At 56.2% G+C, this 12,746-nt stretch overlaps 3 protein-coding genes across 3 annotated transcripts; 2 read left to right on the plus strand and 1 right to left on the minus strand.

The window, feature by feature from the left end:
• Nucleotides 1-25: 25 nt before the first annotated feature.
• On the minus strand, nt 26-1,111 carry CGGC5_v008897 (uncharacterized protein; the record flags this gene model as incomplete). The annotated part of the gene is made up of 1 exon (XM_032019422.1): nt 26-1,111. The coding sequence occupies one exon, from the start codon at nt 1,109-1,111 to the stop codon at nt 26-28; it is 1,086 nt and encodes a 361-aa protein (XP_031883355.1).
• Nucleotides 1,112-7,975: 6,864 nt separating this feature from the next.
• Nucleotides 7,976-8,819, plus strand: CGGC5_v008898 (uncharacterized protein; the record flags this gene model as incomplete). Its single annotated transcript, XM_066152080.1, has 3 exons — nt 7,976-7,988; nt 8,272-8,443; nt 8,687-8,819. 3 exons carry the CDS (start codon nt 7,976-7,978, stop codon nt 8,817-8,819), a joined length of 318 nt encoding a protein of 105 aa, XP_066008559.1.
• Nucleotides 8,820-9,381: 562 nt separating this feature from the next.
• On the plus strand, nt 9,382-12,644 carry gefA-0 (Ras guanine nucleotide exchange factor A; the record flags this gene model as incomplete). Its single annotated transcript, XM_066152081.1, has 6 exons — nt 9,382-9,951; nt 10,029-10,374; nt 10,437-10,646; nt 10,702-10,893; nt 10,948-12,497; nt 12,555-12,644. 6 exons carry the CDS (start codon nt 9,382-9,384, stop codon nt 12,642-12,644), a joined length of 2,958 nt encoding a protein of 985 aa, XP_066008560.1.
• Nucleotides 12,645-12,746: the final 102 nt, after the last annotated feature.

Raw genomic sequence — 12,746 nt, forward strand, 5'->3', positions numbered from 1 at the left:
ACCCCCCTCTGTATTGCCGCGGGGATCAATGGTTGACCTTGAATCTAGCAAAGAATCCACTCTTGGGTGACCTGAGCGTGGTGTCAGACGGCGGGCTGCCATCCCTGGATCTCTGCTGCTGATCATCCTGCTTGTGCTTGGTCAACGCGCTCAGCTTATTCCTCAGCGCCCAGATGGAATCTGCGCTGCGCAAGGAGGGCCTGGACTTTTGCCGTTGTGCCTGCTGCTCTGGCTGGTGGGGAGGAGCTTCGTCCCTTTGCGTCCAGTCGGCACGGCGGTCATAGGGATCCTGGTCGGGCACTTCGGGGCTGTCGCCGTCCGGGTTCGGTGACGAGGTGCCGGATTCCCACGACATCAGCAGGTCTGCAGCCCCTGTGCTCGCGCGCCTCGCAGCGCGGGCGCGGCGGTCTTCCGCATGATGTCCGGCGGGTGCACCTTCGATGGTGTGCCTGTGGTGATTCCTGTCGCGATGTGGACGTTCAATCGGCTGCGTCTCATCCTCCGGGATGCGGTCCGAGTAGAAGTTCTTGCGCTCCTGCTGATGCCGCTCCCGGTGAGCCTGCGCGATCCTCAGAGCGGTGCGGGACAGCTTGTGGACGAGCCCCTTGCCCTCCGGCATGCTGTCTGATGTTGTCGTCCTTGCAAATTGCGAGGCGGCGAACTGCGGGATGTAGTGGTGCTTGCTCTTGGAGGAGTCCTTTGACTTGGAGCTCGAGATCCGGCTGTCGTCGGACATCTTGGACTTTGGCCGCGCCGCGCTGGTTTCGGGTCTCTCCTTGGGTGCCGTGGGCTTCTTCGCTGCTGGCTCGGTGCGTGGCCTGACGGGGTTGATCACGGTTCGACGTTCTCCGGGCTTGAGAGTGCCTTGTTCAAATATTTCCCTGGCCACGCTAGCGTGTGGTGGTGGTTGAGTAGCTGAGGATAGGTTCATCGGCGCTGCGTTGCCGCTGGCTGCTCCCTCGGCCCTGGCTCTCCTCCTTCTCTCGGAATAAGCCTGGCGATCAGCAATGACTTTGTTGAGTTTCTGTGAGAGCTCCTCCGGGTCGAAGGGCATCGGCTGGGAGCACCGCTGTTTCGGCGGCCGGATGGCGGCGACGCCCACGGGTGCCATTGTGGGTTTGATGGGTTGCTGCCCCGCTACCGCCGCCGGAGGTGCCCCCGCGTGGTCGTGAGGGTAGCTCATGTTGTATAACATGTCGATGACGTGCAAGTACCCCACTGGGGATTTCTCCAAGTGAGGCTGTCTAGAGGTGAAAGTGTTCCAGAGTTTTTGGCGACCCTTGGTGGGAATATGTGAGAGCCCTTAAAAAAATTGTATACACAATGTGAGGCGATGCTATTTGTCGTGTGTTCGTAAGAAGTTTCGCCGGGTCAATCGGTTGATCGAGGACGGTGGGTTGACGACAAGAAGAAAATAAGTAGCGAGATCTTTGGTGGTTTGTACAACAGGGTTCCGTTGATATGTCACATCCGGAGAACCCACCACCCTTGATGTACGAAACGGAGAGGTGGACGGCGAAATGCGAACGAAAAAAGGTGACTGCTGACTTTTGGTTACGCTGCTTGCTGCCCTGGAAATGCGACAAACTGCCCTGGAAGTGAGAACGATACAGCCGCCAGTCTTGGGTCCTGTGTGGGCTATGTATATGTCATACGACCCGGCGCAGAACCACGGTTCGAAGCAGGTCACAAGCGACCCGAGTGTGTGTTCCTTTGGCTCGATCGTCCCAGGCCCAGGCCGAACGGAAGTGGGGTCGAAAGCGTTTCCCCCCGTCCTGCTCTTCTGTCACTCTCCCGCGGCGCGGCACGGCGGGCGCACAGGGGTCCTTGTGAAATCCTGTCGGCTGTTCGTCTGGTGCAAGGCACCGTAGCGGAGCGAGCTGGGCTTGCGTCGTGTGTCCTGCGTGCGGACTGAGAGGGGGATGGATGGGTGGATGGATGGATGGATGGGACGCAAGCCAAGGAGGTGAGAGGTGAGTTTGCGTATGCGTGGTTGCGTCTTCTTGCTGCTTCGTCCTCTCTTTTGGTCCGGCAGGGTCCCAGACAATATGTACCTCACGGGCGAACACACACACTTTCAAACTGCGCTTAGTCCCTCCCGGTTCCTTCTACTCGGATGCTGATGTGTGTGTTTTGGGACGGGAGAGCGGAGATAAAGCGTAGGTATGATGACTGTGTGTGCAAGAAGGTGCAGGAATAGGAGGAGAGAAGAATGTGTTTTGCTTATATGTAAAGTTATCGTTGTGTTGTTGGTGTGTGTGTGTGTGTATGTATGTTTGGTCGAGGCGAGAACGGACGCTCTCTCTTCCTCTCTCTCTCTTTGCAGCGTGCAAGGATGAGGAGGGCAGGAGGAGAGACAGTTGACTGAGAATGCTCCGTGTGCTAGTGGTCGAGAACACAACCGCACCAGGAATAGTACAGAGACAAGACCCAAGAGAACCAGAGACAGAGGAGACAAAAATAAAGTGTTGTTTTTGTGGTGGGAAAAGATGAAGAATTAAGAGCCACAAGGGGGGGAGGAGGGGGTCACGGATGTCTTGAAGGACGAGCGTTCCATAGGTTGCATTTTTAGACAAGCTCGCCTGGTCAGGTCTGGTCAGGTCTCTCTTTTTCTCTCGTTCGTCGAGTGTGAGTGAGTGAGTGAGCGAGAGAGAGAGAGAGAGAGAGAGAGAGAGAGAGAGAGATGGCTGGCTCATTATGGCTCAATGCTTGCATGGGGTTGGGTTGTAGGAGCTCAGCACTACTACTACTACTGACTTACTTGCTTGGAGGCTTTATTTCCCGTCCATTTCATGTCTTCAAGCGGGTGGGGGTTGGGAATTGCGCCGCCATACGCAGTAACGCAGTAGGGGAAGAAGGGTAGGTACTTTTCAAAAGTCCATGGATGAAGAGGTATGGGGAACCTTGGGACGGGCGACGGACGACGGACGACGCCAGACTCGGGGCGCCATCTGGCTCCTCCTCTGCTTCTCTGCCTCTCGCCGGCACGCGGCGCATGAGGGAAGCCATCAAACTCGCATGCCTCTCTCTGGATTTTCTTGCCCCTCGGGCCAATCGATAGTGATGGCGCTTGTGACTGGCAACTGGGGGGTTTTGGTGCTAGCAAGATGTGATTTAATTAATTAGCAGCGTCGTAGTAGCATGCTGGGCGAGTAAGGTGCATGAAGGCTGCTTCCCCGCTGGGGGCAGAACGGATGACCGATGGCAGCAAAACCAGGGCGACCATTCCCGAACCGATCAAGATCGTGACCTGCAATGGGGAGAAAGAGGGTAGGACGGGGTGGGCGAAGCGAGAAAAATTAAGGCCAGGAAGCATAACCAGCCAAGGGCTTCAGACTATCTTAGCAGATGAACCGATCAACGAACCAACTCGGGATAGTCTCCAGACTTCAAGGGGTTCCTAGGACGCCCCGTTGGTCGGTCGAGTTGCACTGGGCCAGTGGTCGGATACCGCTTTGGGACACACTCTCCGCCGCTTCACCGACACACATGCGGAGGAGAAGGAGTTGAGGAAGCCGGTTGGAGGCGGTTGCATGGGCTTTTTTGGACGACCATCGTTTGTTACTGTGCTTCTCCCTGGTGCTGGCTGTCGTCCCAGCTTTTTCTGATCTCACACATCGGTGGCGCTGCGGCACTCGACCCTTGGCGGCCCTCCCTCCAGCCCGTAGGAAGAGGCAACATGGCTTGGACGCCTCTGCTGCTGCATAATCAAGGAAAAAGCAAACGTTCCCTTGGATAGGGTGAATCAGTCAAAAGGTGTGGTGAGCTTTTTGAGTGTGTATGGTGAGTAGCACCCTTGGGTTGGTGGGGATGATCCACGGCGGGCATCAGTCTACTGCAGTGCACTCACACGACAAAGTGTCAGCGCCCCGTGAAGGACCTACGAGAAGCAACTGGTGCAGACAAGCTCCTTGACAAGTCCGATGGGCCGTCTCCATTGGCCATAGTGTCCGCAGTCCAGCATCTGTACGGCGTAGTAGTCTGACCTCCGGTCTCTTGAATGTGGTTGGTTTCGTCATGTCGGAGGCGGTGGAGGGGGCATGCCACGTTCCCAACGCCTCCGTCCCTTGTTCACGTTTACCGCCTGAGGTGCGGCAAAGAAAGAACTAACCCAAGGAAAAGGCTGGATAGCGAGCCTCAAGGCACGGTTGTTGTTTTTATGGTGGTCCTCAGCCATCAGGCGGGTTAGGGCTTCGCCGGCTGTCTCAGAACAGCCATTAAATCGCCGACTAAGAAGCAGACCAGCGGCCGGCCTTGGCAGTCGACGATGGCGGATCTGCTAGCGTTGAGCTTCACTCCTCCCACTCGCACTTACCCCATGGAAACGCGAACAATGGACAATGGTCGATCATGGGATCAATAAGTTGGCTGGCCGTCATACCTCGACAACCGCGTCGCGTCGGGGTCGGCTTTCTTGTGGTCCGTCGTTTCCTCGTTTCTCACCAGTAGCCACGGCAAAGAAGCAATCCGACGACGGCCATCTCCTCCATCGCAAACCGCCCTCACCGTCTCAACACAGGTGCGGCGGCGGCGGCGGCGGCTCGTCGATTGTTGAATGCGTTTCTCGGTCAATAGGGCCCGTCCAATCTCGACACGTACCAGGCCGAACCTCCTGTCTCGGTTGACGGACACCTTACCGCCAGTGCTGTGCGCAACTCGCGTGCCATCCAGAGGCCTCGGCAGGCAGAGCAAGCGTCTGTCTCTGATTGCGTTTGTCCCATGCCTGCGATGCGAGTCCAACAACACTCCGATCTAGGACGAAACAAAGACGACGTGGGTTTCGGCAATGAGCAATATCTCCTGCTGCTGCGTGCAGTGCTGCAGTGCAGTGCATTGGCAGTGGCAGTGGCAGTGGCAGTGGCAGTGGCCTGCCTCTTGCAGTTTGCTGCTGCACGTCTGCATGTCTTGTCCTCGTATCCCAAATCCATGTAACCCAAAGACGACGCTTTTTACGAAGGGTCTCGTCGTCGTCTTGCCATATCATGCGGCTTGGCGATGCAGCCACAACCCCATCCTCCCCTCTGCGCATCTGAGTGGCACCAAAAGCTGCATGCACCTCCAGAAGGATCGCCCTTTAGCTTATGTCGCCAATGGAAATAAGGCTTTGTGACGCCACAGCTGCACGCTGATATCCATAACACTCTCGCGGGCTGGGGTTTGCGGAGGATGTTCTGGAAATTCGATGTTCGTGCGGTCAATTCTGGCCATCCCAAAGTAAGGTCGCCAGCCTTCCGAATCCTGTGCTCCGCCATTGTTTCCCATCGTCTGCTGGACTGAATGGCCATTCTTCGCCCAGATGCTGGTGCTGTCACTCGTGGCCTCAAGCCGTTCACGGATACAAACTTGCGCACAGTCTGCACAAGCCCTTTTTTGCAAAGAAAACAAGCCGTTCTTCAAATTAGCACCCGGCCAATCCCCGGTAGTTGTGATCTCTGGAATGCATGAGGTGAGCACACTAGGCCGCCACAATGCTCAGCATTTCCAATCTATTGAGCACGTCCATGCCTCGCTTGATCCGCCGGTCAAGCTGGTAAGGTGAGATGTTGCTGACGACGACTCGAGGCGGGCAAACTCAAAGTCCAATTGCACACTGACTTTGTAAAGATTTTGATGATGAGGACGGTGAAATTGTGAAGGTCGATTTCCGGATCCCGGAATCAGACGACGGTCGGGTTCAGGCTCGTCAATTGCTGCAAGATGATTCGATGGCCACTCGTTTTGTGCAGGCACGCGACGAAGAAGTGGCCAAGACCAGGGGTCCGCGGCGGAATGCCAAGAAAGCGGCCAGAAGTTAGTCCACGACGTTATTTCCACCACGCCCTGACGACGCCTGCGGCCGGTTGGTTGCTTCAGTGATGGCCTGAGAATATTCCATAGTCAAGCGAAGGAATGGCTAAGAGTCGTAGCGCAATGAGCTGGAGCTGACAGAATGTCGGGCGGTAGCTCATAATTAGCTGCTTCAATGTCCAGTGCTGGTTGACTCTGACAATCCGAAACTTCGTTTCGGACCATCACAAAATTGCACCGTTCAGACAGGGCAATTTCAAGACGAATCGTGATCGAAATTGACAGAAGTTTATTATCCGAGGCAGAAGCTTGGCGCCGTTTATGGAATGCGGTTTCGAGATCCGAGTGTCCGGGACGGCAAGTGAGAAGGGCCGTTTGCACGAGGCCGACAATCTGTGGATGGGTGTCGCGTGTCCCCGTTCCGCGAGATGAGGGAGTGACAAAGTCAGATCATGCTGCCGGATCCGACATGGGCTAATTGGGAGTTTCCCAAGACCCAAGCTACTGGAGCTTGATGGGCAACGCCAAGCTCCAAGTTCTGGAGGATCATCCATGGACGACGGGTCTTAATTTGGTCAAGGATCATCAGTCAGAAGATGAGTGAGGCGCACAACGTGAGGCGCCCGTCCGTAGAAAAGGAGCCGGTGCATGAGGAAGGTCCGTCGACGAAGGCATGGATGGCACAGAATAAAGTGCCGACGATGAGGCGTCGCAAGCTTCTTGTGGTGAGCAAGTAATACATTTTACATGGGTGTCCGGGGCTGGAGCCAACGGTTCTTGGTAATTAGTTGCTGATGGCAGAATAACAGTCCTGAACCTTGACAGAGTATCCATACGGACACTTAAAGTAAAGTAAGGTAGAACGGATACTTAGCTAGTTACCTTAGTATACCATGGTAAACTAGGTAGCCAAGAGGTGTGATTCGCTCCGCGGCCACGTGTTGATGCGACTCTGAGCTGATTAGGGCGCTTGAAGATCATGGCACCAGCCGGGCTGCTTCATCTTGAGACATCAACGGTGTCCGTACGCGCGCTCACGGCAGGTTTGCTGTGATGTGCGGTGACATTAGCTTGCTTGGTGCTACGCGGATCTTGTAGAGGAGAGGAGATGTTGCGACTGATTAAATCCTAAAGAGGAAGGGAGCTCGACGTTGGAGCTTGGTACGTCATGCGGAGAGAGGACATGTTGTGGTGCTGTCTGACGCGAGGCGCATATCGTACCTACCTAGGTAGTTGGAGTGGGCTCTGCAAGATGCCAAGGTCGCGCAATCCAGACGGCAAACCTCGGCGTACGTGCTTATGAATACGTAGGTTTATGACAATGGATTGAATTGACGATTGCGTGGTCCGCCTCGTGCGCATTTCGGGATGGCCAGACCGCCATTTGATGTTTGCTTGCATGCCATTTGACTGCAACGTTCGAGGTGGAAGTGGCTGGAGGGGAAGAAGGAAAGTGAAGCCCGGGAATCAGAGCAGACCTGCACCTGCCTGCACTGTGAGCCGGAGTTGACCCCGGTTGACGGGCCTGACGGTGCCTGAGCACAGGTCAGGTACGAAAACTCGGGCTACGAATAGCCGCACTTGTTGGTCCACGTCCTGTCCGGAAAGACTGACAAGCACCAAACCACACACACGCTCCACTGACAGCTGGGTCCGCGGCGCTGGGCTCAGGGTGGCCTGGGTGCCTGGGTGCAGCGGCCCACTGAACAGACAGGGCCATCTGTGCCGTATCCACCACTTGTACCTGCAGCCCCAGCAGCTAAGTGTGCCTGTCTTAGGTGCCTAGGTATGTACTTGAGGACCACCTCAAGAGGGGGCAGTTCCCAGGCGTGATTGATCGGGTGCGGTCCGGACGTTGCGGCTCCCAGTCTCTGGGATACGGTGCCGGGTCCCCGAGCGCTCACGGTGCAGTCGGCTGCTGCCAGCTTGTTGCCCATCCAGTGCTGCTCCACGGCCAGCGTCCCGTCCCATTCGTTCCATGCCGCGCACTAGAACCACCCGAGCCGAAAGGCCCCCATTGTCGTTTGCTGCATTGGGGTCTTGAAATCCACACCAAACGACACACAATTTCGTAGAGTTTTCAGACGGACTGCGCGGAAGAAAGGGAGCATTAGCATTCGCTGCGTATTGTTCCGGCTCTATTGCTCTACCTATTGTGCCTTTCAATGCATGCGAATGAATGTCTGCAATGGCATCCATCTGTATGTGACTGAGTATTTGCCTACCTCAGGTACGGGCAGGTACGGATACTTACCTCACTTACCTTACCTCATGCCCACTAGCAAGAGGTAACTAGGTAACACTCCCGCCGCACAGTCGCGTTCGCGCTCCAAGGCCCCCCCCCCCCCCCCCCCCCCCCCCTTCCCCCCTTTCCCCTCTGATCATCAGGTCCAGGTCGCGGCTATATCCCGCTCTGCCGTTAGTCTCTCTGCTGCTCTTCGTCTCGTCCTCTTCCTGCTGCTGGTCCCCTAATTAACCCTTCAGCAATCATTCTCTCCTCCACACCCCTTTCTCTCATCTTACTCGACCAGTCCGGCCCAGACCAGCGCGGCCCAGGAACGACCATTCTTCACACTACCTATTCGTACCTTACCTCACCTACCGACGAAGCAGACTTGTTGCTCCTGCATCGCACAACTTTGACGAATCTCAAGAGGTAGGTAACGCAACGTCCCGTCCTGCTGTCTCTCGCCCCCCTCCCCGTTCCCCAGCCCGCTGTACCAATCCCAGCCTAAAGGTTGCGCACCATCACAACCGGTCCTGGTCCTGCACATGCGCCGCCAAATGTCCACAAAGTCCACCTTGCCGTATTTCACTCGTCCAAGGGGGTCGTGCCCTTGGCTTGGAACGAGTTTGCCCTGGATCTGGATCCGCGACTGACCTCATTTGCTGTGCCTAGCATCGTCGTCGACCGCCGTGCCGTGCTTCCCCTTCCCTTCCCCCTTCCTAGCGTGCCGGCCCCCTTCCCCATCAAGCAGCTTCCAGTCCTGGCCTCTGCCCTCCGGACATCTGCGTCGTGGTGGAGCGCCTAGCGAGGAAAAGGGCCCCTTTTTGCAACCCCTGGTCCGCCGCACCACGAAGCTCCAGAGTCAACACTAGGACAACCGCGTACTGCGTACAGAAAAGAGTACAGAGTACAGAGTACGAAGTTGGGTCTACCAAGTACAGTACAGTGTACGAGAATCCTCCCCTCTCCCCCCCTGCCCTGCCCTGCCGTGAGATGATCCATCCTGCTCCCGTTCCTGTTCCTGTTCATGTCCTTGACCCTTCCCGTTCGTTCGTCTCGCCAGCCAGTATCCGTCGCGTACCTGACCCTACCGCTCCCTTGTTCGCACTAAGTACGGTGCCTGTGGGTTTGCCATGCCTTCCTTGAGCCTCGACAATCCCGACTTTTAGTCAGTGCATCCACTGTCCCAAAAGTTTGGTTTGGACAAGGCTTGGATTTTTTTGGCCCTGCTCATACATTGCCTGCCTGTTCTCCTGCACTCCGTCGCTGTCGGTTTTCCATCTTTTGTCCCTTACACGTCGCATGTTCGTTTTCTCCGAATAGCCTCTGCCGCAGTGCTGCCTTCCCCCCTGCTCGTGGTCGTGGCCATGGCGTCAGATCGAATAGGAGCTCGAAAGGCTCACAGGAGTTCAGAAGGCTCTCACATCCCTCCGAATCACTTCCACCGCTCCGGAACCCCGTCCTCTCTCGCCTCCGCCTCCGAGACAGCAGCCGCAGCGAGGAGGGCCGAACGCGAGACCGCCCACCGCTCCGCGCCCGCGGCCTCGAAGCAGTACCAACCGCACTACGCCCTCCACCGAGACGAACCCTTCTTGCCTCCCAGATTCCCGACCGAACAGCCGGCCAACTACCGCGACTCGATTGTGTCGATTGTGGACGACCCGTTCTTCCAGCGCTTCGACGACTACGCAGAGGAGGGTGCGCATGGATTTGAGCCGCTTCGGACTCCCACACTCCACGACCCTAACCCCGAAGACGATAACGAACAAGACGACGAGCACGAGGAGATAGGCGCGACGCAAAAATACGAAATCACGCAGGAATTCGATTTCGACTTCGACTTCGGATACTTTGAGCTCCGCGATGACGACAACCCCAACGAGCGCTGGCCGCCCCCAAGAAGAGAGTCGTTGATAATAGGACCTTCCTTGTCCTGGGTAAATGCCCCACCAAACACAGACTGCGGGGTAGCTGATGAGACGGGAAGTGGAAAAAAAGGGGCTGACGATCATAGCAACAACCAACCTCCGCCGCCGCTGTCGCCGCCGCCATCATGGAGAGCCTCAACATCGCCGTCATTGGCGCATCCGGCGTCGGCAAGTCGTCCTTCGTCCAACGAGTCCTCGGTCTGTCGCGCCCTCCCATAACAAACGCCTCCAGCGTGCGCATGGTCGTCGACAACGTCACCTACGGCGTAACCCTGATCGAGCTCGACCTCGAATACTTCGAATTGAATCCTCTGCAGCCTATCCAGTGGCCCAAGCAGATTAACGGCCACATTGTACCTCGCGTAGACGGCGCATTGATTATTTACGATGTTATGAACAAGGAGAGCATGAAAGAGTTGCCACAGGCCACAGGTGAGCGATAATCTTGTTGGTTCTCCGTCTGACGCGTCGCGCCTTGCTGACGAGACCGCAAGCCGCCCTGACGAAATCCGGTCTCCCCGCGGTCCTCGTCGCCAACAAGTGCGATCACCCCGAGAGCGAACGACAAATTGACGCCGCCCGTGTCGCCAACCACGAATATTTCAAGTCCTGCGTCGGCCAGTTCAATCTGTCGACGAGTAGTCCCGAACGGGCGCGAGCCTGCCTGAATGCCATGCTGAAAGCCGCCATCGCTTATCGCAAGGGTACGTGAACACGAGTTCCAACTGCATAAGCCAATGCATGCTGATGAACCGTCAGAAACGCAAGCGTCGGAAGGGGGCTTGTCCCGCCGTCGTGCAGCCTCGGCAGCCAATCTCGAGGCCCACGACAGCTCCAACGGCCGCCCGCTAAGTCAGCACAGCAAACATAGCCGAGCGAGCTCTGATTTGTCGCTCCTTCGAGGTGTCCCCCCTCCCATCCCCGACCACCTACGCGGCCCACCAGCTCCAGGTAGTCCCCGACTGGCCAACTTCAGCGCGCCATCAACTTCAACTTTTGGAACAGAGACCATCGAAGAAGAAACACAACAACAAACCGTATCGAGCCAGCTGCGGACCCCGGGCATCCGCCTCGATCGCGGGCCAACCGACTCATTCCTCGACATGGAGGAATCAGACGCCGAGTCCTTCAGGTATTCGGAGGACATCCCGATCCTGCAGCGGAGCGAAGAAACTTTCCTCGAAAAGCCCAAGCCAACGGGTGTGGCGTTTGACGAATTGGTTGACCGCCTCATCGCCCCACGCATGACCAAAGCAGATAACAACTTCTCGGATGTATTCCTCTGTCTGTATCGAAAATTCGCCGCACCAGGCGAGCTCTTCTCAGCCATCCTCACGCGACTCGATCGCGTCCGGGACGACAAGTCAGCACACTATCTGTCAAAGACGGCCACCCAACTCAGGATCATTGAAGTAGTTGCCAAGTGGGTGTCATTGTATCCCGGCGACTTTGCGCGGCCAGGAACGAGACGGAATTTGGAGGAGTTTATCAAGCACCTGTCCACTGAGCCAATCTTTTCCATCGCTGCGCAGCAGATCAAGCGCCATCTTGAATTCAGCGTTGTGGAAGACGACGACACGGGCTGGGCGAAATCAGATGAATTGGCGGACCAAGAGGGCAGCAAAGTCTTGTCCAAGGACAAGACGCGCTCAACATCAGATTTGTCCAATGGGATGATCACACTCACTGTTGACGATGCGATCGATGAGAGGCCATCCAACAGCTCTGATCTGTCACACGTGGACAGGACGAGTAGCGTTGGTACACACGTCTCCTTCCATTCTTATGATGAGTACGAAAGGGAGGCTGCCAACATGGAGCCGACAGATGTTTTGCCCATGAACAAGTTCCGCTACCACATCTTCATGGACATTACAGACGATGACATTGCTGATGAGATGACACGTATCGATTGGGTCATGTTTTCGTCTATTCGTATAAGAGACTTCGTACGGCACGTCAGCCTCTCATTGGAACTTCGATCCAAGTGCAAGAGTCTCAAGAATGTTAACCGCATGATCAATCATTTCAATCATGTGGCGAAGTGGGTGGCCAACCTCATCCTGCTCCGGGACAAGGCGAAGCATCGCGCCCAGATGCTGGAGAAGTTCATGAACATTGCGCAGAAGCTTCGGCGACTGAACAATTACAACGGGCTGGCAGCTGTGCTTGCCGGCATTAACGGCACTGCAGTTCACCGGTTGGCGCAGACATGGGCGCTGGTGCCACCGGAGGCGCAAAAGTCGTTTGCCAAATTGGGCATTCTTATGGGCACCCAAAAAAGTCACTTTGCGTATCGACTGGCATGGGAAAACTCACCGTTGCCCCGGATACCATACATACCACTCCATCGGAGAGACTTGGTTTCGGCCGAAGAGGGAAGTAAGACATTCGTGGGGCCCGACGGCGACAGAGTAAATTGGAAGAAGTTCGAGGTGCTCGGCGAAGTGCTCCTCCCTCTTATGAAGAGTCAAGGGACCGCCTATCCGAATCTCACAAAGCACGAGGCGGCTCGAGAACTTATTTTGGACTGCAGGATGCCAACAGATGAAGAGGTAAGTCTAGGGAAGACAGTCTGAGACAGGCATGTGATGCTAATGGTGGTCCTCCAGGAAATTTACCAGCGGAGTGTGCAGCTCGAGAGCACGGCAGGAGGCGGTGGTGACATCAGCAAGAAGAAGTTCCCCTGGTTCGCCAAATAGAATTTGGCAGTCCGGCGGTGCATATCGATGGAGAGACTCTGTCTAACGAGGCGACAGCAACAGTGGCAAAGACCAGCGATGGCGTGACGCGCGAATGGAGGG

This window comes from Colletotrichum fructicola (genome assembly GCF_000319635.2).
Source record: "Colletotrichum fructicola Nara gc5 chromosome Unknown KSG_Nara_v1_contig05, whole genome shotgun sequence".
NCBI lineage: Eukaryota > Fungi > Ascomycota > Sordariomycetes > Glomerellales > Glomerellaceae > Colletotrichum > Colletotrichum fructicola.